This window comes from Canis lupus, chromosome 3, assembly GCF_011100685.1.
Source record: "Canis lupus familiaris isolate Mischka breed German Shepherd chromosome 3, alternate assembly UU_Cfam_GSD_1.0, whole genome shotgun sequence".
Classification (NCBI taxonomy): Eukaryota; Metazoa; Chordata; class Mammalia; order Carnivora; family Canidae; genus Canis; species Canis lupus.
In genome coordinates, this window is record NC_049224.1 from 1,790,766 (window position 1) to 1,815,572 (window position 24,807).

Consider the following 24,807-nt stretch of genomic DNA (forward strand, 5'->3'; position numbering starts at 1 on the left):
TACTAGATGACTAGATTAAGACTGAGGTAGACTACGCAAATTGCCCTAGGTCCTATACCTAATCAATGGCAGAGCTATGGTTCCATCTGTAATTTTTGACTCCAAGATCATGCTGGTAAGCATCATGTCGAATCTATCAGTCAGGATTCAGTTCTGCACGTAACAGTAACCTAACTACAACTGCATTACCAGGTAGGGCTTTAATTACTGCACATAACAAGCAGTGCACTACTGATATGCAGATTCTTAAGAAACTCAAGACCCAAGCTCCTTCTAGCTTCCTTTTTTTCCACTGGTAGTGTTGGACATGCACCTGCTTTGTTGCAAGACATCTGGTCTACCATCTGGCACCATGTATGTTTTCCAAGGGGCAGGGAAAGGATGAGCAAAGGGGGAAAAAATCACCTGTTATCTAAATTTAATCTTTTTCTTAATCAGAAAAATGATAGTTTACCCAGAAGCCTTTCATAATAGGCTTCCGTTTGTATCTCTCATTGACTAAATCTACAGTTTGTGGCTATTCCAAGCTTCAAGGGAATGTGAGGATTCATTTTTTAAGTCAAATCGATTAAGATGTAATTTACATATAATAAAATTCATATATTTTATGTATACAGATCTATGAATTTTGACAAATGCATACACTTGTGTAATCACAATCAAGATACAGAGTATTTCCATTTTGAGGAGCAATGTTAACCGAGCATTTTGCCATCTTGAACAAAACTGAGGTTTAGTTCTGAGAGGAAGGAACAGACAATATTAGGTAGGCAATAGGCAGCATTGTCAGATTAAGGTTAATTTTTTTTTGAGGTGAAATTAACATAAAACATCGTGTTCGTTTCAGGTGTACAACATAATGATTTGATGTTTGTATATATTGTGAAATGATCACCACGATAGGTTTAGTTTCTATGTATGTAAATAATGGCTTGGAAAAAGGAGTACAGGAAATACCCATAGGTGAGAGAAGGCTTTAGTTATCATTAACCTCGTTTAAAACAGGAACCTGGATAAATCTCCCAGATCTGTTTATGTCTCAGTTTTCTAATATTAAAAAAAAAAAAGATTTCAAAGAGGTCTTGAATATGTCAAAAAATTGGTTCAATGAGTGAGATAATTCATGTGAAAGCACATTGAGATCTTTAAAGCTCTATTCAAATATAAAGAATTGTCTTTTTTCCCCAGGATTAGAGGTGGTTCCTTTTGAAAATGATAATGAACTTGACTTACTGGCCTGAAATATCACAGTTGTGAAATTCAAATATAGTTGTAAAATATGCTAACTCTTTATCAATGGCTGATAAATCAAGGCAATATGCAGTTGTAGGTAGAGGCAATTTTACGTTTGCATTCTTACCAAGTCTCTTTCAAACTGTATCTCTTTCACTTGGGTCAAAATAACACTAAATGTGTAATTTCCTGAAACTATCAAATATATGTACATTTATGACTAATAAATTCTTGTGTGATTTCCCAGTTATACAATATTCTGAGTGATAAATCTTGACAGTCTTCTTTTCAAACTGAAATATGGGTTTTGAGAAATTACACTTTTTATAAAATGAATCTGAACTTTTGGAGTGTTTAGGAAGACCATTTTACAATTTGTTGTTGTTGTTGTTGTTGTTGTTGTTTTAAAGGAAAACACTCTTGAAATTCACCTCTTAGGTGCACTGGGGAACACTGTAGAACCAGAGCCCTTGATTGCTCGTTATACAGGATCTATGAAGAAATGTGATCTTTTGTAGTATTTATTGTTCTCAAAGTTTTGACAGGACACGTATCTGAATGCAAGTATCTTGTCAAACTGTGGCTCTTTCTTGTAGACTTAAATCACAACCAGTGTCGACCAATACTGGTCTTTATTAAAAGTAAATGTATCTGGTAATCTGAGATATTCATTAACTCTGGCCATCTTTTTCATTAAAAATTATTTATTGTTATTTTAATTAAGGTCTTTGTTGTTTTATTCACAAATTCCTAGGTTGGATTCAATACTGGCTTTTTTGGTCCTTGGGGAGGCTGCCAAATTAAACATGGCCTGCTTGAAAGCTTTAATGGAACTAATGAGAGATTTTCTTTTAAGCATTACGTCTGTTCAAAATCAGGTAACAATATATCGTTAATTTAGGTGTTTTAAAAGACTTGAAGAGAAATTTTATTTTTGCCACTACTTAAACTGTATATCATATCAAGGCTTATAATGAGAATAACCTTGTAATAAAAATTTTAATTAAATATAAAAGGAAATGCACATTTGCCGTATATCCCAGTATGGATAGATAGATAGATGTTAGATAGAGATGTAGAGATATGAAGGTAGATAATAGACACACACACACACATATACATGAGAGGGACTTTGAATTTTATTCACAAACTTGAGATCATAGAGTCATATATGGTTTAGCTCCCTATAATTTAAAACATATCATGAAAACATTTTTCATTATAATTATATATTATTAAAATTTATATTTTGGTGTACATGAGATAATTTAACTGTTTCTTCATTGTTGAACATTGAGTTTGTTTCTAATTATTCATAGCTAATTGCAAATAATGTTGAACTGGCATTCTCAAACATAAAATTTTTATCTGTGTTTATGACTGTTACTTCAGAATAGATGCATAAAATTAAATTGCATAGTCTATTAAATAATAGACTTTTGTAGATAGATCTCCAGATTTCTATGCAGAAGATATAACTGTCTTGCTTTCCTATGAAAAATATATTCAGTGCCACACACAATTGAATTTTATATAAAAAAGATTATTTTGTAATATAATAATTATAATAATAATTATATTATTTATATTATATAATATAATAATATTATATAATATAATACCATTTTGGTATCTCATTGTATTAATTTTTATTCTATTGATTACTAAGGAAATTGAAAAGTTATTCTTTATACTCCTTTTAGCTATTTGTATTTTTTATCCTTTGAGCTAGATTTTATGCAATCTACCCCCAGAAAATCTGTTTTTTAATGAGTACATTTTAGAAATATTCATTGATTATGGTCCTTTAACAACTCTATAGAATTTGAAGGTATTTATTATCACAAGTACAATATACGGTTTTAATTATGACAGAATGTACTTTGATTATCTAATAACCGTTTTCTCCTTTTAGGAAGAAAGCTGCAAGGTAGATAATTTTTCCTGGGCCTGGAATGTAGTCTACATATATACGACAATTCTTGCAGAAATCTGCTTGTATGCGACCACTTCTAATTTGCGAAAAACTGCTTTTATTGGTTTCTGTGTCTGTAAAAGTTCACAAAAAAATATTTTGCTCATTGATAAATCAGAAGAACCACCAGAATTGAAGGAAACAAGTATTTTAGGTCTTTTGGAATATTTCTCTTCAAGAATGTCAGATAATTGTAAGTAAATTATTTCTCAATGTCTCTGTCTACATATGGCAATAAGACTTTTATTATATTTTATATTTTGTTTTTATTTACTTTTATTTATTTTTTAACATACAATGTTGTATTAGTTTCAGGTATATAATATAGTGACTCAACAACGCCATACATCACCCAGCACTTATCACAAGTGCCCTCCTAAGTCCCACCACTTACTTAACCCATCCCCCTACCCATCTCCCCTCTGGTTACCATCAGTTTGTTCACTTTAGCTAAGAGTCTGTTTTGTGGTTTGTCTCTCTCTCTGTTTCCTTTGCTCATTTTTTCATTTTTTTTTCTTAAATTCCACATATAAATGAAATCACATGGTATTTGTCTTTCTCAGACTTATTTCGGTTAGCATTATACTCTCTAGTTCCATCCATGTTATTGCAAATGGCAAGATTTCATTCTTTTTGTGGCTGAATAATATTTCATTGTGTATATTTACTGCATCATCTTTGAATAGGAAAGTTCATCTATTGATGGACACTTGGGCTGCTTCCATAATTTAGCTATTGTAAATAATGCTGCTAGAAACACATGGGTGCATGTGTCCACTTGAATTAATGTTTTTGTATTTTGGGGGTAAGTACCCAGTGCAATTGCTGGATTGTGGGGTAGTTTTATTTTTAACTTTTTGAGGAACCTCCATACTGTCTTCCACACTGACTACATCAGTTTGCATTCCCACCAATGGTGCACAAAAGTTCATTTTTCTCACCAACACCTGTTTCTTGTGTTGTTGATTTTAGCCATCCCAACAGATGTGAGGTGATATCTCATTGTGGTTTTGATTTGCATTTCCCTGATGATGGGTGATGTTGAGCATCTTTTCATGTATCTGTTGGCCATCTGGATGTCTTCTTTGGAGACATGTCTGTTCATGTCATCTGCCCACTTTTTTCATTGGATTATTTGGTTTTTTGAGTGTTGAGTTGTATAAATTCTTTATATATTTTGGATACTAGCTCTTTATCAGATATGTCATTTGCAAATACCTTCTCCCATTTTGTAGATGGCCTTTTGGTTTTGTTTGTTATTTTCTTTGCTGTGCAAATGTTTATATATATATATATATATATATATATATATATATATATATATATATATATATATTCCCAATAGTTTACTTTTGCTTTTATTTCCCCTTGGTCAGGAGACATATCTAGAAAAATATTGCCATGGCCAATGTCAGAGACAGTACTGCCTTTGTTTTCTTTTTGGATTTTTATGGGTATAGGTCTTCTTTAGGTCTTTTATCAATTTTGAATTCATTTTTGTGTATGGTGTAAGGAAGTGGTCCAGTTTCATTCTCCTGCATGGAGCTGCCCAGTTTTCCCAGCACCATTTGTTGAAGAGACTTTTTTTCATTGGATATTCTTTCCTGCTTTGTTGAAGATTAGTTGTGGACTTATTTCTGGTTTTCTGTTCCATTGATCTATGTGTCTATTTTTGTGCCAGTACCATAGTGTTTGTGATTATTACAGCTTTGTAAAATAACTTGAAGTCTGGAACCGTGATGCCTCCAGCTTTGCTTTGCTTTTTCAAGATGGTTTTAGCTACTTGAGGTCTTTTGTGGTTCTATATAAATTTTAGGATTTTTGTTATTGTTGTTCTAGTTCTGTGAAAAATGCTGCTGGTATTTTGACAGGGATTGCGTTAAATGTGTAGATTGCTTTGGGTAGTATAGACATTTTAACAATATTTGTTTTTCCAGCCCTTGGGCATGGAATGTCTTTCCATTTCTTTGTGTCTTCCTCAATTTGTTTCATCAGTGTTTTATAGTTTTCAGAGTACAGGTCTTTTATCTCTTTGCTTAGCTTTGTTCCTAAGTATCTTATCAGTTTTGGTGCAATTATAAATAGGATCATTTTCTTAATTTCTCTTTTTCTGCTTCATTATTAGTGTATTGAAATACAACAGATTTCCTCACAGGAAATCCTCATAGGATTTTAGTATCCTAAGACTACTGAATTCATTTACCAGTTCTAATAGTTTTTTGATGTAGTTTTTAGGGTTTTCTATATACAGTATCATGTCATCTGTAAATAGTGAAAGTTTTACTTCTTCCTTACCATTTGGGATGCCTTTTATTTCTTCTTCTTGTCTGATTGCTGTGCCTGAGACTTCCAGTACTATGCAGAATAAAAGTGCTGAGACTGGACATCCTTGTCTTGTTCCTGACTTCAGGGGGAAAGCTCTCAGGGGGAAACCATTGAATATGATATTCATTGTGGGCTTTTCATATGTGGCTTTTATTATGTTATAGCAATAAGCCTTTCACAGAAAGTGAAGTGGGCAACAATCTTCAATTTATTTGGACTTTTTACAAATGCAGAAAGAATATTCCATAACATGGAAATTTTTAATTGACAATATTAAAACAACTTAAATATAAAGTAGATTCAGTTTGTTTATGATTCACATTATATTCCTGGAAAACAAAGATAACCGTAGGAAAATTTAGGAAATGTGTATAAAGTTTTTTTATTCTTTTCCCCATAAGGACTTCTCTATCAATCTTCTCTATTTTCTCTAGGTATCTACTGTTTGTCTTGTTCTCTTCCCATTCAGAGGATTTCTCTTCAATTACTCAAATATTGTAGTACATTCTTCACATCTGACATTTTATACTCCATCAAAGTATACCTGTCTTAAGTCTCAAGATTAAAGGTCATTTTGATATTATTTAAGGCAACTATTAGGATAAAATACTTCTATTTTTAAAAGAGTACTATATATTGGGACAACTGGGTGGCTCAATGGTTGAGTGTCTGCCTTTGGCTCAGGTTGTGATCCCAGGGTCTTAGGCTCTAGTCCCGCATCAAGCTCCCCTCAGGGAGTCTGCTTCTCTCTCTGCCTGTGTCTCTGCCTCTCTCTGTGTTTCTCATGAATAAGTAAATAAAATCTTTAAAAAAATAAAATAAAAATAAAAGAGTACTATAGGGACAATATTAATTCAAAAGTTTCCTTTTAGGATTACTAGACCTTTTCTTTATGAATATTATTGCAATCTATATATTATTATAGTATATTGTATAGATGACTCTAACTTCCATTAAATTATGAGACAATTGAGACTGAATCATGTCTGAAGTATATTTGTATTAATCCAGCATCTAGAACATAGCAGTATCTAGCACATAATAGTTAACTATATGGGTAGTTAATAATAGTGGATTCATTATGTAATTAAATCACCGAATTTCAAATATAATTGTAAGATTTTAAAAGTATGGAAGGAGGCAGCATATAGTTTCTTTCTTCAGAACCATAATTCAGGGGATATAGCTCAGTGGTAGAGCATTTGACTGCAGAACCTTAAATCACTGGTTTGGCATAAATTATGTGTAAATATAACTTTAAATAGTAAGAACTTAGTAGGAGATACTAATCTCAGTTTTTAAAAAACTTGCTTGATATTTTGAAATAACTTTTAATACACTTTTGGTTTATACAATAACTTGGAACCTGTCATTTCTGAGTGTAATTTGCTTGTCCTTCCTTTTCCCACTTTATAGGAAGATTATTTTTCATTTGTTTCAATTTTTTTAAGATTGTTAATTTTGAATAGATTCTTAGTCTTTAGTATACAAATCAGTATATATATTTCTTCCATTTTTATAGTATTGATAAAGTGAAAAGGCATTCACCTCTTTTGCTGTTCACACTGTTAAGGATTCAAAATGACCAGAAATCTTCCTCAATATATGATTTTAAAACTGCCACTGAACAGATTTGTCTACAAATTTTAGGTTTTCAATTTTTTTTTCTCTAGCTGTGTAGAATTATTTATTTCTGTTTTCTTTAACTGTTCTCTTCAGTGATGAGTCCAGTAGACATTTCTCCATGGGGAGGATATCTATTCCCATCAGCCTCTTGGCTTCCTGCTGGCCATGACCCCTGACCACTGGCATAATCTCACGATGACGGGTTGTGTTTTTTTGTGGATACTCAAAATTTTTTTCCTCCTTAGTCTGATTTTTTTTTTCTCTAGCCAGTTGATGATTTCATTGCATTCACTGCTAATTGCTGATCTTCTTTGAAGTTTCTCATCTTCTCCTGAATAATTTATTTTAATGGTACAGATACAGAATTTGGGTGAGTTCTTGGAAGAGATTTTTGTCTTTCTGCTTATCACCTATAGGTTTATATTGTTTGGCTTCCTAGACAACACACCCCAAATTGTCCTAGCTCAAATGTTATACTCTTTCCCTATAATTGTTTCTCTGTCAACAGCAGACCTATTGAGAATTTCACTGACATTTATGTGAGTTTTCTTCCTTGCAAGAAATGCACACATTATAGAAATCTATCTGTGAGCTTGAACTTGTCAAACATATATTCATCCTTGGTCATTGTTTTCTCATCTTTGTAAATCTGAATGAGCATACTTCTTTCTGCTTGATGTGAAATCAGTACCAAAGAAAAAGCAGGGCATCTAAAAAACAGCAAATTCTGAATATTTTCATATGTGACCATAGGTGAGATAGCCATCTGGATTCATAAATGATATTTCATTCAGGTTGATACTTTTGTTTAATTTCTGGTAATTGATTAAATCTTATAGGAGTTTCTGAATCTCATTGAACCAACCAACAATTTATAGATCACAGAGTGTTTCCTACAGATCACATGGTATCATTATTTTGTTCTTTAACTGGTATTATAATAGAGCAGTAGAGAGCTCTAATAAACTGAATTCTGGTTGGAGTTGACCTTTGTATATTCACAAATGATGCTGACGCAATGGATGGTTCTTTTGCTTTCATTTTTGTCCTTTTTATGCTTATACTTAAAGTCAGCAATGAGATAAATAACCAGTATTTTGTCAATATTTTCTCAATCCAAGTGGACAAATAGATGTTTCTGGTTGTACAATTTATTTAAAGATTTGATCTGCAATAAAGAGGATACACGTATCAAAATTGCCTCCCCTACAATCAAAAGTCTATGACATCAAACTTATTGTACAAGCCAAAGATAGTATAAGTAAGATTTGTCTCATTAATGATTCTGAATAATTTGAAGTCCTCAATACTTACAGCATCTTTGTGGTTTCTTGTGGGAAATGTTTGAAGTACGTTGATTATCTGATGACTGTTTTGTTAAAGACATGTTGTCAAGAATGAGAAAATTTTCTCCATCTTTGTCAGAATCAAAGAACGTATAACCTCTGGACATAAATTTTTAGTCTCCTCTTCATGTTCATACTGGATTTTTGGCTTTCCTGTATCAGTCATTACCATGGAAAAACATTACTTAACATGACTGTACAAATGCCTAGTTGAATATTTTAACTGTCAAATAATAGGTTTTAAAAACTGTTGATGTGATTCATTATAACTTGATTCTTGTAGCATCCCTGATTGATTTTTCCACATGGGGAAAATGATTTTGTCTTGGTTGCCCTGTGTGCATGATCATTGATAATGATCACCAGTTTTTCAAGATCACGGAAAAGAGCTCCAAAAGTAGTATCATCTGTGCTGGTGTTGTCAACATGATTATGGGGGAAGATAAGTTTGTCTTTTTGGAAGATGATTTAAAGAACTTGGAGCTGTTGCTGTATTTAATTGAAAATGATTTTTTCTCATAATTTTATCCTTCAAGTAAGTGAATTTTTAGTTTAGAGTGAGAGAACCAGTCTGAAGTCACACAGATTTGTATTTCAATTCTACAACTTATATCTTGGAATCCTAGGTCAAATTATTTAATTTTCCTGACTTATTTCTTTACCTGATAATTATTAAAAGACTGCCATTCAAATCATAGGACTTTTTGTGAGAAAAAGCCATGGAAGCATATAAACACCTGGCATAGCACCTCACGCATAGTAAAGGTCTAATAAATGTTAATAGATGTTATGGTTGTTAATGTGGTTGTTAATGTTGTTATAATGAGAAAATGTCAGTGAGGAAGGATTTTTTTTTTCCTAACATTTGTTACTATGTACACCTTATATCCTGGGGATCCTATTTTATTTATATATAAAGATATAAATGATAGTGAAAAATATTTTCTAAATGGTATATAAATATATAAATAGTCTTTTTATGAATGAGTCAAATAGTGTTCTTATGGACTATTTTTATATAAAGGCCTTAATATGAAAAAACACTTAAAATCATACTTTTGTGATGGCAGTGTTATGGAAAGCTAAAGTAATAATTTTCGTGAAGATAATTTCCTGGTGATTTGATCTGATATGGGAGCAGAACTTAAAGAATCTAGAAAAATGGATGACTACTCAGCATGTTCCGTTTTCATTTTGAGATTTTGTATCAAACAAGCTTTTCACAGAGTCAGACATCTATTAATTCTAGAGTGAGGTCTCTGGCCAGTCACTAAAGTGCTGCCTTTTAGTGTTTTTTGATTGAACAGAAATTTCTATGTATGCTTATAAATACCAATTTTGTATTTAACATTTGCTTCTATGGACTTAATTGTGTCCCCCAAAATTCATTTGTTAAAACTATAACCTTCCATGTAACTGTATTTGGAGATGAGGTAATGATGGTAGGACTTGACATGTCTGAATTAGTAGTGTCCTTATACGAAAAGACACTAGAGATCTCACTGTCTCCTACGTGAGGACACAGTGAGACAGCAGCCATCTAAAAGCCAGGAAAAGAGCCCACACCATAAATAGAATCCACTGGCAACTTGATCTTGGAAATCCTAGCCTCAGAACTGTGAGAAAATACATAAGTTTCTTATGTTTAAGACTCTTAGTCCATGGTATTTTGTTAATGCAGCCCAAGAAGACTAATATGCCTCCCCATGGGTATTGTGGTATAGGAAGGTCTGCATGTGCTCAAATGCCAAAACAAAAAGTTTTGTAGCATGGTCTCTATTTTTTACTTATTTTAATTTCTTAAAAATATTTAATTTATTTATTCATGGGAGACACAGAGAGAGGCAGAGACACAGGCAGAGGGAGAAGCAGGCTCCCTGCGGGGAGCCCGATTCAGGACTTGATCCCGGGACCTTGGGGTCACACCCTGAGCTGAAGGCAGATGGTCAAGTGCTGAGCCACCCAGGCACCCATTATTTTCATTTGTTTATTTACTTAACTCTCTTTCTACTTATTTATAAATTTTTAATTCCAATTAGTTAACATACTGTTATATTAGTTTCAGGTGTGAGATACATTGGTAGCATAGTCTCTAGATGAGACAATTTTGAGCTGGAAAAACATGATGGGGGGACGCCTGAGTGGCTCAGCAGTTGAGAGTCTGCCTTCGGCTCAGGGTGTGATCCCAGAGTCCTGGAATCGAGTCCCACATTGGGCTCCCCACAGGGAGCCTGCTTCTCCCTCTGCCTGTGTGTCTCTGCCTCTCTCTGTGTCTCCCATGAATAAATAAATAAAATCTTAAAAAAAAAAAAGAAAAACATGAGGGAAGATGATAAAAATGTATTTAAATGCACAGAATTTTTGCTTGATCTCTTGAAATTCCAATTTTGAGAAACATTTTGCTTGATGGGTCATAAAGGATGATAATAGTTAACATTTATTGAGTTCTTACTATATGTCAGGCACTAGTCTAGGCTAATTCATTAACCATTACAACAAGAGTATGCCTAGATACTGATATTATCCTCTTTCAAAGACAAGAAAACTGATGTACTAGGAGTTTATTTGTCCAGGAAAATATAGTTAGTAAACAGTACATCTGAGACAACCTAGGCAGCTGACGTCAGAGTCTATACCAACTATCTCCCTATGCTGAACTAACTAGATTAGTTGACCTACTGAATGAAAATAAAAAAAAATTACCTATTTGCATTTTGAAGAATGCAAAAAAGATGACTTTGAGAAATTCTGACCGTCATTATCCTATAGCACTGTTTGTAAAAGCATTTTCATACACTTTGTATCACATGCAATCCTTATTTGTAATGTAAATTCTTGGGCCTTGTTCTAGAATTTTGGTTCAAAAATCCTAAAAGTGGAGTGTAGGAATCTGTGTTATTAAGCCTAGAAAAGACCTAGCCTATAAATTTAGCTGTTAAGCAAGCTGGTAAAATGCTGTTCTAATCCTAGAGGAAAATACCTTTCTCACTTGTTCTTGCAGACCTTTACGCATCCAATCAGAGAGCATTTATCTATAGCTTTACAAAGAGGGAAACATAGTTTGTGTTGTACACCATATTTGAAATGCCATCTTCTATGCTCCTACATTGTTTTTCAGAATGTTAGAATGATGGGCTTTTAAGCAAGTCTTGATTATCTGGAATCTGTGTTATGAAATTAACTCCTGAAAATGGGATTTTCTGTGAGCAAGCTCCAGCGGCTGATTTAGTGTGCCTTGTACAGGAAATGTGTAGAGAGTGATAGAATCAGTTATATCATAGAATAGTAAAAATCTTGTTGATCATATTGTCTTCATCCAAAGCACAAATCCCTCCTAGACCCACTGGTGAATAGTCCACAGTCACATTCTGCTTAAAAGCCAACAGGGGTATGAAACTCCCTCTCTCCTAATTAGGTCATTCTACTTTTAAACACTATGAAAGATTCTTCCTTATATTAAAATGAAATCTATTTTTCTAACTTTGTTTTAAGTTTTCTCTTCTAGAGACAATAAGAAAAGAAAAACTTCTTCTGTTTCCCACATGCAAGCCCTTCAAATATTCGATGACAATTGCATTGGTTCTCTCTCTCCACCTCTGTACTTTGCCGTCATCTCCCGTCTCTGCTTAGTGACCAGCTCCTGTGCTAACTTCTCCTAATACATGAAAAACATATTTTCAGTGTGGTTTATAATTAGCTTCTTAAGATTGCTGGAAGGCTGTAATGTTGTTAAACTTTGAATTGGTAATAATTTGATCCCGCGTTATAATATGACGTGAAGACACATGAGACCTAAGTATTTTTTCGTTCATTGTGGTCTCTGAATGAGAAGAGTAAATAGGACATTCTTCCTTTTTCTTTCTTTTGTTGAGAATTACTTTCTTAACCTGGTTCTGCAATGATTTAGTGAATGAAATATACACCACAGTTGTAAAATAATGAATGCTACATTTTCATTCATTTTATCTTAGGAAAAAAACATTAGCACAGAGCAATAACTCCTTTTTAAAAAGCAAATGCAAGTCAATTGAAATCTTAGAACCAATTTAAACATTTAATGGGACCCTATTAAATCTTCAATATACCTTTTATCTTGGTGAAGGTTATTCAGAAAAATATTCAGTAACGAGATTGTGTTTAGTATACATGGGGAATATTTAACTCCTTTAAAAATCCACATTCATGTTAGTGATAAAATTCAAGCAATCCTCATAATTCACAATTCTTTGTTGGCAAATCTAGAAGTATAGTATCCCTGAGTGTTTTATATATATATATATATATTTTTCTATTTATATAAATCATGTATATTATTTATAAATTATATATTATTATTTTATATAATTTATTATTTTATATAATATATATATATATAAATGTGGAAGTTAACCAAATGTATCTATTTGTCATTTTCTTTTTTAAAAAAGTTATTTTATTGTGGGAGGAGCACATTACATGAAATCTACCTTCTTAAAAGCCTAAGTGTATAATACATCACTGTTGACAGTGGGTACAGTTGTGCAATAGATTTCTAAAGCTTATTCATCTTACTTGATTGAAACTTTGTGTTCATTGGTTGGTGACTCAACTTTCTCCTCTCCTTCATTTTCTGGAAACCACACTCTGATTATACTCTTTGATTTTATGAATATGACTACGTTAGCTACCTCATATGGGTGAGGCTGTGCAGCATCTGTCTTTCTGTGGCTGTCCTATTTCTCTCAGCATGATGTCTTCAAGGTTCATCCGTGGTGCTGCATATGACCAAATCAGCTTCATTTTTAAGGCTTAGCAGTATTCTGTTGTGGATGCACACTGCATTTTCTTCATCCACTGGCTCTATTGTAATTTTAGTTATAAGATTACAAAAGTGATTTAAAAACTTTTTGCAATAATCCTCTTTTAGCTATTCCAGGACAGATTCTATTACTTCTTACTACCCAATGTAGGATGTGTATTTGGAGATTTATTGTTGGCCTATTCTCAGGTATGCTATCTCTAGGTTTAGTCTGTATCTTTTAGAAAACACAGTTGTATTTTTAAAATGAAGAAGAATTCAGAAATCATCAATCTATAAAATCTACATGCCCTGCCTTCTTTTGGATGTACTTGTAGGTCTATAACTCACCTTGCTTGGTATATCATTCTTTATTTCTTTCTGTTGTCTTTTTAAATCAAATATAATTTTCAAAAGAGATATCACCTCACAATTTCTCTAAAAGCCCTATGCAGCTGAAATAATCTGTCAGCTTGTTCATATAGGTGGCATGTGCCACTTAATGCAGCCAAATATCACTCACTGAAAATTAATTAAACCCTACCCTGAAAAAATTATCAATTCTGTCAACCTTCTGAGACCAAAAAAAAAAAAAAAAAGAAAGAAAAAAAAAAGCAGAATATTTGGTTGATGCCATGATGCTGAAAACATAAAATGTTACCTGTTTGGTTTTTATTTGTATAGAATACAGAGAATAAATGGATAATCAGTTGTTCTTAAGGAACAAATAGATAGCCCAGTCCAACTGAATAAGGATTTTAGATATTTTTTCTCTCTGCCCCTCATATTTCTATGTGCTACCTGCTGTGAACATATGAGATAAACATGTGGAAACAGAAAAGCCAATTTACTCACTTTTACAAGCTTTAACATGAAACCTTTAATCTTCTGTAATACCTCAACTCCTTGCTTAAATGCAACCTCATATTTCTCTGAACTTGTTTTGTGTCTATGCGATGGACTTAACCAAATTGTAGCTTGTGCTTTTAATAATTGTTTTATATCTCTTTGTTAATTAGGAGTAGAGTTTGGCTACGTGTAGTAAAAAAAGTACATTAGGTTAAACAAAATGAAAATTCATTTCTCTCCCACATAAAATATACCCAGAAATAGGCTGTCTAAGGTTGGTTTTGGGGGCTTAAGAGGTTCTCAGGGAAGCAGGTCCATTTTCTTTTACTATTCTGAAGGTGCAGAAGGAAAGAATAATCATTTTCTGCTGAATCTTCTTAATAGAAAGTACACATAGCATTATTGCTGTAAATCCATTGGCTTAAATGTAATCATATGGCCACATCTAAGGTGAATTTGTTTTGTTTTTTAAGTATCAATCAGCCAAGCCTAAAGTAGTGTTTCATATTACTAAAAGGAAGAAAGGGAGAATGGATATTGTGAAGTAACTTACAATCTGTACAAAGCTTATTTTACCAAATTTTGTTCTCTCTTGGTCAGGGAATATGTTTTAGCTTTTATTGCTCCACCCTACATTACCTAATGCATTGCCTTGTTCAGAGTAACCTCTCAATAAACAAGCGTCAAATACATGAATGGATGAAGGAAAGGAAATGGATGCTGTACTGAGATTTGATGAGATGATATTTCCAATTTAAAATGGTCATTAAATATCATCTTTATACATTGCATGTATAAGTACTCTATTTATTCTCATTTTTTTTCCAAAAATGTTTAGCATAAGTTCTGTTCAATTCACAAGAGAAGAGTTGTCCATTTGTTTGCTCATTACAATGTGAATGTGCATTATGTGTATCATTCTATATTAATGACTCATGGAGCATCAAAGTCACTTAAGAACAACTTTGGATAAACATGGCTATGATGTGGTTATGGAAAGTGGGCTCAAACTGTAGCTTGAAGGGTCTATTTTGTTTAAATCTGAATTTGTTGAAAGGAAGAAGATGCTGGTGGGGGAAGTAAGGATGGTGAGTGCTAAATAAACATGAAAAGTTAAGAAGCCATTATGGAAATGAGCTGATCAGAAATGGATCCTTGGGGAAAAAAGAAAAAAGAAATGGATCCTTCGTCCTGGAACCTAAGTTTGATATATACAATACTAAATGCATTGGGTTTCAGGATGAGTCTATATTTCTCTTTAAATATTGGACGTTTTTGGTAGCACTTGACAAAACTTGAATGTTAGGAAAATTCATTTGGACATCAGAATATCTAGACTTGCTAAGTAAATACATTCTACTCCTATCTTGAACATTGGACTTCTATCAGTTCTTTGGAGGCAGGGCTTGTTGTGATGATTATGGATTGCTACTTCAAAAATGTCATCAATTTATCTGCATAAAAGTCTTCAATTTCCTGATGAGCACAGGTTTATTTGCAGAGAAACTAATGACATTTAATTTTCAGGGCTTTTCACCACATAGGACTCTTCTAATATCCTACGAAGAACAGTAAGAATATCTCTTCTTAGAAAAATGTCTTTTTTAGAATTGGCAAAAATAAAAAGTTTTTATAGTTTTTGAAAAAGAAGGCTTCAAGATTATATGCATTTTACCTCTTATAAAATCTAAATCTGCCTCGTAGGTTGAAGTAACTTAAATACTAGCAACTCATAACCACCCTGCATATTAATATTAACATTTACATCCAGTAAATATTCTATCAAGTTTATGTCTATTGAATTAAATTTAGTATCTGCCAGCCTCTTAGGTAACTGAGAAAAACTATTCAATGTGTTGAGGATAATTATAGTTAGCAAAAACAATTGTAAATAGAGTTGAAGAATAATTAAAGTTATTATTAAATTATTTTTGAATGATAATGAATATATCTTTTCCTCTTGAATGCATCAGTGTGGTTGCTAGTCCCAAATCTTGTCATTACAAAATGATTTGTTCTGGGTATCCTCACAACTAGCTTTTAGGGAAAAGTAATAAAAAGTATATTAATACAGAAGAATATACTGAGCAGCTTTTTTTTTTAAATTTTTATACAACTTTTATTTTCAATTATAATTTGGAAGAGCTCTTGACTTGTTGCCACAGGCCAGTGTTATCTTTATATAACTGCATGCATGTACATATCTAGCGTTGCATGTATGATTAGAATGTGCTGGGCAAATTAAACTCATAATATAATTTAGGAAAAATTTTGGGAATAATTTCGATAAATCAAAATGCGTTCTCTCCCAATTCCTAAACTTGGCGATGAGAGTATTAAAAATAGACCACTCTCTCTTATGAATGCATGGACATGTACAAATCTTAAGTAAAATGCTAACAGGCCAAATCCAGCAGTGTGTTAAAGGAATAATATACTATATTTATACTGTTCATTCTAAGAACCAAAAGAGAGATCAATATTACAAAATTTAAATCTCTTCTTACTAAGTGGAAACAGCATGAAATCTCTTTTAACAAGCAGACCAGGGCACAGCTAGTTAAAACTCACCACACTCTGGCTGAGGTCCAAATGCTCCCCACTGCAGGCAAGGAGAAACTCTGCAAAGGACTGACCAAAACAGAGCAGCAGAGTACACACAGCACACACCAGAGACACTTCCTGAAGCACCAGACCCTGGACAGTGTATGACCTCTTCTCCATAAAGCCATTAATCAGGAGCAGGAAACATAACAGGCTTTCCTAACACACAGAAGAAGACACAGACCTAGACAAAATGCAGTATATGTTGACTAACTGGAATTTAAATAAAAACTTAAAAAAATAAAAAGAATGTTTTGGATGTAAACAAAATCTTGGTATACATTTAAATGTGTGTGTGTGAAAGAAAGAAAGAGGATAGTGAAATTGGATGTGAGGACGTATATGGGAATATGATGTCTATCCTGGCATTTGATAAAGTGGGAAAGAATGGATTATCAATGATTTTTGTCTTGACAATTAGTTATATATTTGATTTTTTAACAGTTAAGTACCATGCATTATAACCACACAGTAAATTTTTAAAAATAATTTCCATATGAATTAAAACCTTTAAAATAACTAGAAGAAAATATGGCATAGTACCTTTACAAGTTATGCAGGAAAGGGTTTCATGAACAAAAGAGAAAAATAAAAAATCATGAAAGACATGATTGGAAGATAACTACAGAAAAATGTAAGATCCATGCAGGAAAAAATGAGAGTTAAAATACATGTGAAAGTTGAAAACTATTGTACGCACACATATATGAAATGGTATAATAATGATAAACGGCCGTATCACTGGCATTACTATCTCCAGCCTCAGCTCTCGGTGTGGCTTCAGAACTTGTCAGGTGGCCCCAGGTGGACCAGGACTAAACCTGCATCTGACCTGCCTTTCTTTCTCTCCACTGGCCCCTCGGCCCTTACGTGTCACAGGTTCGGCTCCAAGTCTATAGCGTGGAACTCCAGATAGTTTCCCAAAGCTACAACCTTTCTCTGAGAAGAGTCCAGTGTGAAAAGAGGTGTTCAAATCTCTAGGATGCAGCAGGATCCTTTGCTCTTTCTTCTTTATATTAGAACTTCATCGGGGGAGGGGGCGGGAGAGAGTTAGGACAGTTGCCAGGCAGCTGGCCCTGGACTGGGTGTCAGAGACCGTGGGGACGGGGTGAGGAAGGGCTACAGGCACTAGTCTTTCCCTTTGGCTGAGCTGCCATCGGCGCCCTTGGGGGCAGAAGACAGTAGTTTCAGTTGAGAATGTGTCAGGAGAGCTGAAAACTGTTAAGTATGAGGTGAAGGAAGAAGAGTCTCTGTGGTCAAACACTTCTTGGATAGGATCTGTGTTTTGGGATCTAAGATTACCTTAGACCCAATAAATATGGAAAAGTGAACCATTTTCTTCTCTGTCACTCCTGCCTGAGCAATTAAAACTTAATCTGTATTGATTGTAGACAATAGTCATTGATTATAGAAGCAAGACCTCATTTTCTAAGTTTACATGAGGATCATCATAAAGCACAAATAACCAGGATAAAGGGTTGCCATTATTTTGGAAAGTTAAGTGTTGCTACGCTTTTCCGGAAGTTTTGCTCTCATCCTACAAGTGAATCTTAATCTAGCTCTGTACACGTTTAGAGGATTCCTAACATCTCATTCTGTTTATTCTCTATTTTGATTGCTACTATTCCTCTGTTTGGGGGGCAGGCTAAAACAACACACTGGACTTTCCACTCAAAAGTCTTTGACCACGTAAAAGCCTTTACTTATTCAAATAAAGGAGCTGAAAATCCCATAGGAACATTCCTCACATTTTTGAGGCATAAATACAAAGATATATCACATTTGAGCCAAAGGTCTCAAATCTGTCTGTGGCTGAACCTAGTGAAAAAAGGACTAGAAATCATGTGAGATTTTAAGAAAGCATTAGTCATATTAAGGTCTATTACAATATGCCATTTTAGAAATCAATTTTTATAATACCTTTTTATAATATCTTAGCAGAGAAGAAAAAGAATAAGATACATGTTGGCTTTCTATTCAAATTAATTTAGAGGCTAATGTATATATGCTAATGAAAATAACTCAATTAGATACTTGTGACTTCCTTTGTTATACCAGCCAGAATTATATTAAGATCCTCCAGAGCACTTCTGATTTTCTTTTTCTTTTTTTTTTTTTTTGTATTTAACTTGGTCCAGAGATGCTCTTTACCCTTCACATCTATCAAAAGTAACCTGATAATATGTTCAGGGGTACAGAAGTCTCTCATCTAATACAGTATTCCTCTGTTTGACCCAGATGTTTCCTACTGTTTTGAGTGAACAGTTACTTCAAATTTTTTAAAGATTTTGTTTATTTATTTGAGAGACAGGAAGAGAGAGAGAGAGCAAGAGAGAGAGAGCAAGTACACGGGCTGGGGGAGAGGCAGAGGCAGAGGGAGAAGCAGATTCCCCCCCTCCCCAGTGGGAGCCCTGCATGGAGGAGCCTGACAAAGCTTGATCCCCAGACCCTGCGATCATGACCTGATGGAAAGTCAGACATTTTGGGGCACCTGGGGGGCTCAGTGGTTGAATATCTGCCTTAGGCTTAGGGTGTGACCCCAGAGTCCCAGGATAGAATCCCACATCGGGGGTCCCCGCAGGGGGTCTGCTTCTCCCTCTGCCTGTGTCTCTGCCTCTCTCTCTCTGTGTCTCTCACAATAACTAAACTTAAAAATCTTAAAAACAGAAAACACAGTCCCAGACGTTTAACCAACTGAGCCACCCAGGCACCCCAACAGTTGTTTTAATTTCTAAAGGCTTTCTTAGTAGTACTTACAGGAAGGAAAAATAGAAGTCCCCCAAATAGGGTGAAGGTTGAGAAATTTAGTAAGAAGAGGAGGGAAAACAGCACCAAACTGGCTCGGTTGTAGATGAATACATGTGCTATACGTGCACTGGACTAGACTTGGTGTCAGAAATTTGGAGTGTCGGAAGTTTAGGATGAGTCTCAGCTCAGCTGTCATGTTCTGCATAATGTTAGGCAGCTTGTTATATCTTTCAGAATCTTAGTTTCTTCAAGATTATGGATCTCAAAAGAAATGTTGCATGTACCGTGCTTGTAAAAGTAATTATTCCTTTTTCCTAATTTCCAAAAGAATCTTTGTTATTTTGTTTTCCTTTTTCTTTGTTACCCCTTGGATACAAAAACCTGTGAGGATTAATTATTTCCCTAGAGACAGTCCAAAAATCTTGGTGGCATTATTTAGTTTAATGAAATTTAAAAGAAGTCCAAAAATCAGACGTCTGATATTTATTTTTATTTTTTAATTATTTTTTTATTGGAGTTCAATTTGCCAATATATAGTATATCACTCAGTGCCCATCCCATTACCCAGTCACCCCTACCCCCCGCCCACCTCCCCTCCCATGACCCCTTGTTTGTTTCCCAGAGTTAGGAGTCTCTCATGTTCTGTCTCCCTCTCAGATATTTCCCACTCATTTTCTCTCCTTTCCCCTTTATTCCCTTTCACTATTTTTTATATTCCCCAAATGAATGAGACCATATGTTTGTCCTACTCTGATTGACTTAACTTCACTCAGCATAATACCCTCCAGTTCCATCCACGTCGAAGCAAATGGTGGGTATTTGTCATTTCTAATGGCTGAGGAATATTCCATTGTATACATAAACCATATCTTTATCCATTCATCTTTCGATGGACACCGAGGCTCCTTCCACAGCTTGGCTATTGTGGCCATTGCTGCTAGAAACATCGGGGTGCAGGTGTCCCGGTGTTTCATTGCATCTGTATCTTTGGGGTAAATCCCCAACAGTGCAATTGCTGGGTCGTAGGGCAGGTCTATTTTTAACTCTTTGAGGAACCTCCACACAGTTTTCCAGAGTGGCTGCACCAGTTCACTTTCCCACCAACAGTGTAAGAGGATTCCCCTTTCTCCGCATCCTCTCCAACACTTGTTTCCTGTCGTGTTAATTTTCCCCATTCTCACTGGGGTGAGGTGGGATCTCATTGTGGTTTTGATGTGTATTTCCCTGACGGCCAGTGATGCGGAGCATTTTCTCATGTGCTTGTTGGCCATGTCTATGTCTTCCTCAGTGAGATTTCTCTTCATGTCTTTTGCCCATTTCATGATTGCATTGTACAAACAATGCTGTTGAGTTTAATAAGTTCTTTATAGATCTTGGATACTAGCTCTTTATCTGATAGGTCATTTGCAAATATCTTCTCCCATTCTGTAGGTTGTCCCTTACTTTTGTTGACTGTTTCTTTTGCTGTGTAGAAGCTTTTATCTTGATTAAGTCCCAATAGTTCATTTTTGCTTTTGTTTCCCTTGCCTTCATTGGTGGATCTTGCAAGAAGTTGCTGTGGCCAAGTTCAAAAAGGGTGTTGCCTGTGTTCTCCTCTAGGAGTTTGATGGCTTCTTATCTCACATTTAGATCTTTCATCCATTTTGAGTTGATCTTTGTGTCTGGGGTAAGAGAGTGGTCAGTTTCATTCTTCTGCATGTGGCTGTCCGATGTTCCCAGCACCATTTATTGAAGAGACTGTCCTTTTTCAAGTGGATGGTCTTTCTGGCTTTGTTGAATCTTAGTTGACCATAGAGTTGAGGGCTCATTTCTGGGTTCTTTATTCTGTTCCATTGATCTCTGTGTCTGTTTTTGTGCCAGTACCACACTGTCTTGATGACCACAGCTTTGTAGTACAACCTGAAATCTGGCATTGTGATGCCCCCAGCTCTGGTTTTCTTTTTTAATATTCCCCTGGCTATTCGGGGTCTTTTCTGATTCCACACAAATCTTAAGATGATTTGTTCCAACTCTCTGAAGAAAGTTCATGGTGTTTTGATAGGGATTGCATTAAATGTGTAAGTTGCCCTGGGTAGTGATATTTCTTTAATTTATTTATAAGATTCACAGTTGTTCTTGAGAAGCAATGAACTGCTTTCTTCTTTGGTTCCCAGTTATAGCTCTAGAAGATAATTATTTTTAATACACAGATGTCCATACCTGACTATGGCAAAAAAAATCATAAAAGTTAAGCAAGGCAAGTTCTATGCATTTCCTTAAATTTTTGTATTCACTGTGGCATCTGACTTGCCATCATGTTTCAGTTAACTGCTCCATGCCAATATAGGAATCAGTTGACTTTTGCTTTTTTGTTTTTTGTTTTCCATATTACCTCAACAAACACTGACTAAATTAGTAATACTTTGATTCTCTTCAGTAATTCTTTGATTCTCTTTGATTCTGTTGGGTATTTGCTTAATATGTGTAAGGATCAAATATGATGATATATACAAAATAACTCTATCAATATTTAATATGTATATAGACATAGATAATTATTACTATAGTAGAATTCTGAAAATAAAGAGTACCCTAGAATTCCTGTTTATTCTACTAGTCATCCAAAATATACCCCCCTCTAATGTCTGTCATTATTTCTTATGAAATTCAAGAGTCTGTAAGACAACTCTCACTGAAATCACCTATGAGCTTGAGTATCCCCAAGATAACCCTCAGGTTTGCTGATTTGTTAGAAGAGCTACCTGAACTCAACAAAGCCGTTTTACTCATGGTTATAGTTTATTACACTAAAAGGATAAAGATCAAAGTTAGCCAAGGAAAAGGTGAATAAAGCAGAGTCGAGGACAGGTGCACAGTCTATTGTCCTTTCCCAGTGGAATGGGGCAGAGATCATTTACTTCTCCCTGCAAAGACATATGACAGTTTGCAGAGAGTATTGCCAACTATGCAAGGTCATCAAGTTTTAGTATTGAGAATTTTTATTGGGGTTCATTCACGTTACACATGGTAGACCCCAGTCTCTGGTCCTTCCAGAGGCCAAATTGATGCCATGGACTAAGGATACCAGGCAAACAAAGACATTCTTGTCAGACAGGACATTCTGATGCCTCCGCATCACCTCCCAGAAAGCAAGGGCGAAGGCCAGTGCCCCCCTTGGACATTGTTGACTCTTTACTGTACGACTCTTGAGTCTTGTGGTCATCACTTTGCTTCTAGGCTGCTGCAAAAACTGAAAGTCTCTCCCTGTTTCCCTTGTACTCCCTAAAATCCATTTTCCATAAAGAAGCCAGAAAGATTGTTAACATAAAGCAGGTCAGTTCCCTTCCTTGTTTAAAATGCTGTGTTAACTTTTCATTGCACGAAGCATAAATTCCAAACTCCTTTTCATGCCTACAAATTGGCTGTAATAATTCAGCATGTGCCTCTGTGCTCACAGATGCTGCAATTCCCCCAGCTTCTTGGATGATTAACTTTTTAAAAATCCATCATATCTTACCTTGGATACTATGTCTTCAGGTGGCCTTTCTCTCATTGTGTCTGTAGTGGCTTTCTTCTCTAGTTGTTGTCGCACACATTACCACCTTCTATTATTTCCCTAACACTCATTATGAATTGATACTACACTATTTACTTTTTTAGTATCTGTCATTTTCTACTAGAATAAAGTGTCCTGGGAGCAGTAACGTCATCTTTTTTTTCGGCACAGTGGAACAGCTGTTGGCGCATAGCATTGACTCAGTAAATATTTGTTAAATGGCTGGCTTGCTGACTGGTTCTTGTCCATTGGTTTCTTGGCATGGATCTAGTTCCTTTCCTTTATGTAACATTTCACAAAGACTATGTTTTAAACAACATCTTACACTCAGGTTACCTTTTAGTGGTACATTTGATTCTGCCAAATTATATTTGTCAAAATTGTAAAGGCCATATTCATTTATACTCATTCATGTTACACATTCACTGAATTTTTGGAACCTAAATATCTAGACTGGCAATTAAAGGCTTCTATGGAGTTCAAATACTAAAATAAAGCATTGCTGCAAAGAAAGGATCATGATATGGGTTTTCAAACAGCATAGTTTCTTGTTTCTTTTTTCTTTTATTATTTTTTAAGATTTTATTTATTTATTTATGAGAGACCCAGGCAGAGGGAGAAGCAGGCTTCCTGTGGGGAGCCCGACGTGGGACTCGATCCCAGGACCTCGGGGTCACACCCTGAGCTGAAGGCGGATGCTCAACCGCTGAGTCCCCTAGGGGTCCCCCAAACAGCAGACTTTCTTAATAAGTTTTCAAGATTTATTAAGAATTTTGTTTTGGTTCAGCTTTGCTATTTCCTAGGGTGCTGTCTGCTTAGCTGCAGGCAGACACATTTTCTCTCAGGATATTTAAAGTAACATCTTTGATAGCTGCCACAGGGTCACTCAAAGCAGAACAGAAGAGGGCCTTATTCTTTAGCTGGGTCCCCGGATGAGGAGTTTCAGAGCAGGAATGCTTCTTAGCAAGCGTCTAATATGCATGTCTTCTTAGCATGCATATTAGACTGCAGTCTGCCTTTTATGACAGTTGTAACACATTCCATATGTCTTTTTTTTTTTTTTTGAAATTTTACTTATTTATTTGACAGAGCGGGAGAGAGAGAGAAAGCACAGGCACGGGGAGCGGGAGGTAGAGGGGAGGGGAGAAGCAGGCTCCTGAACAGAGAGCCCGACCTGGAGCTGCATCTCATGACCTTGGGATCATGACCTGAGCAGAAGGCTTAACGGACTGAGCCACCCAGGCCCCCCTTCATCTGTCTTAACAAGTTTTTTTTTTTCACTGTCAGTCAAGTGGATGCAGTAGATTTTCCCTACAAATATTATTTGTAAGCAGTAATTCACTGTAATCAACAGGTGAACAGCTCACTTTAAAAATCATCAATGGCATTTTAAGAGTTTAGTGAGTTTTGAGAACTCAGGTTACCAGAATATACCTTATGCATTAATCACCGGTCTTGTGGATTCTAAAAAAACCCCCAAATTTAGTTCAATTAGCCAACTATTACAGGCTTATAAAATATATTTGCCTATATATAACCAATAATAACCAATAATTTAAAATAACCAATAATTTAAAATAAATAAAGGTGGTTTATATGTACTTTGGTCAACCCTTCTTATTAATGTAGAGTTTGGGAGTCTATAAACAAATACATAGACAGGTTAAAATTCACAGTATGTTTTATTTATCATATTGTTATTCAAAGCTGCTTTTTTTATTCTTGAGGTTCACAACTCCAGAATTATTAATTTAAAAACTCAAAATTGCTTTGTTATATTGGTTTCAAG

General features: G+C 34.8%; 1 protein-coding gene across 20 annotated transcripts in view; it reads left to right on the top strand.

The window, feature by feature from the left end:
* The window catches only part of TMEM232 (transmembrane protein 232), a 249,087-nt gene that overhangs the window by 61,982 nt on the left and 162,298 nt on the right, over positions 1-24,807 (top strand). For all 20 annotated transcript variants that reach the window (XR_005356520.1, XR_005356519.1, XR_005356523.1 and 17 more), the window contains 2 exons: positions 1,988-2,111; positions 3,149-3,401. Coding sequence is in view for 14 of the 20 variants with exons in the window: in XM_038532155.1 (XP_038388083.1) it covers positions 1,988-2,111; positions 3,149-3,401 (377 nt within the window). In the remaining 6 variants the exon portion in view is untranslated. The remainder of the gene's footprint in view (positions 1-1,987; positions 2,112-3,148; positions 3,402-24,807) is intronic.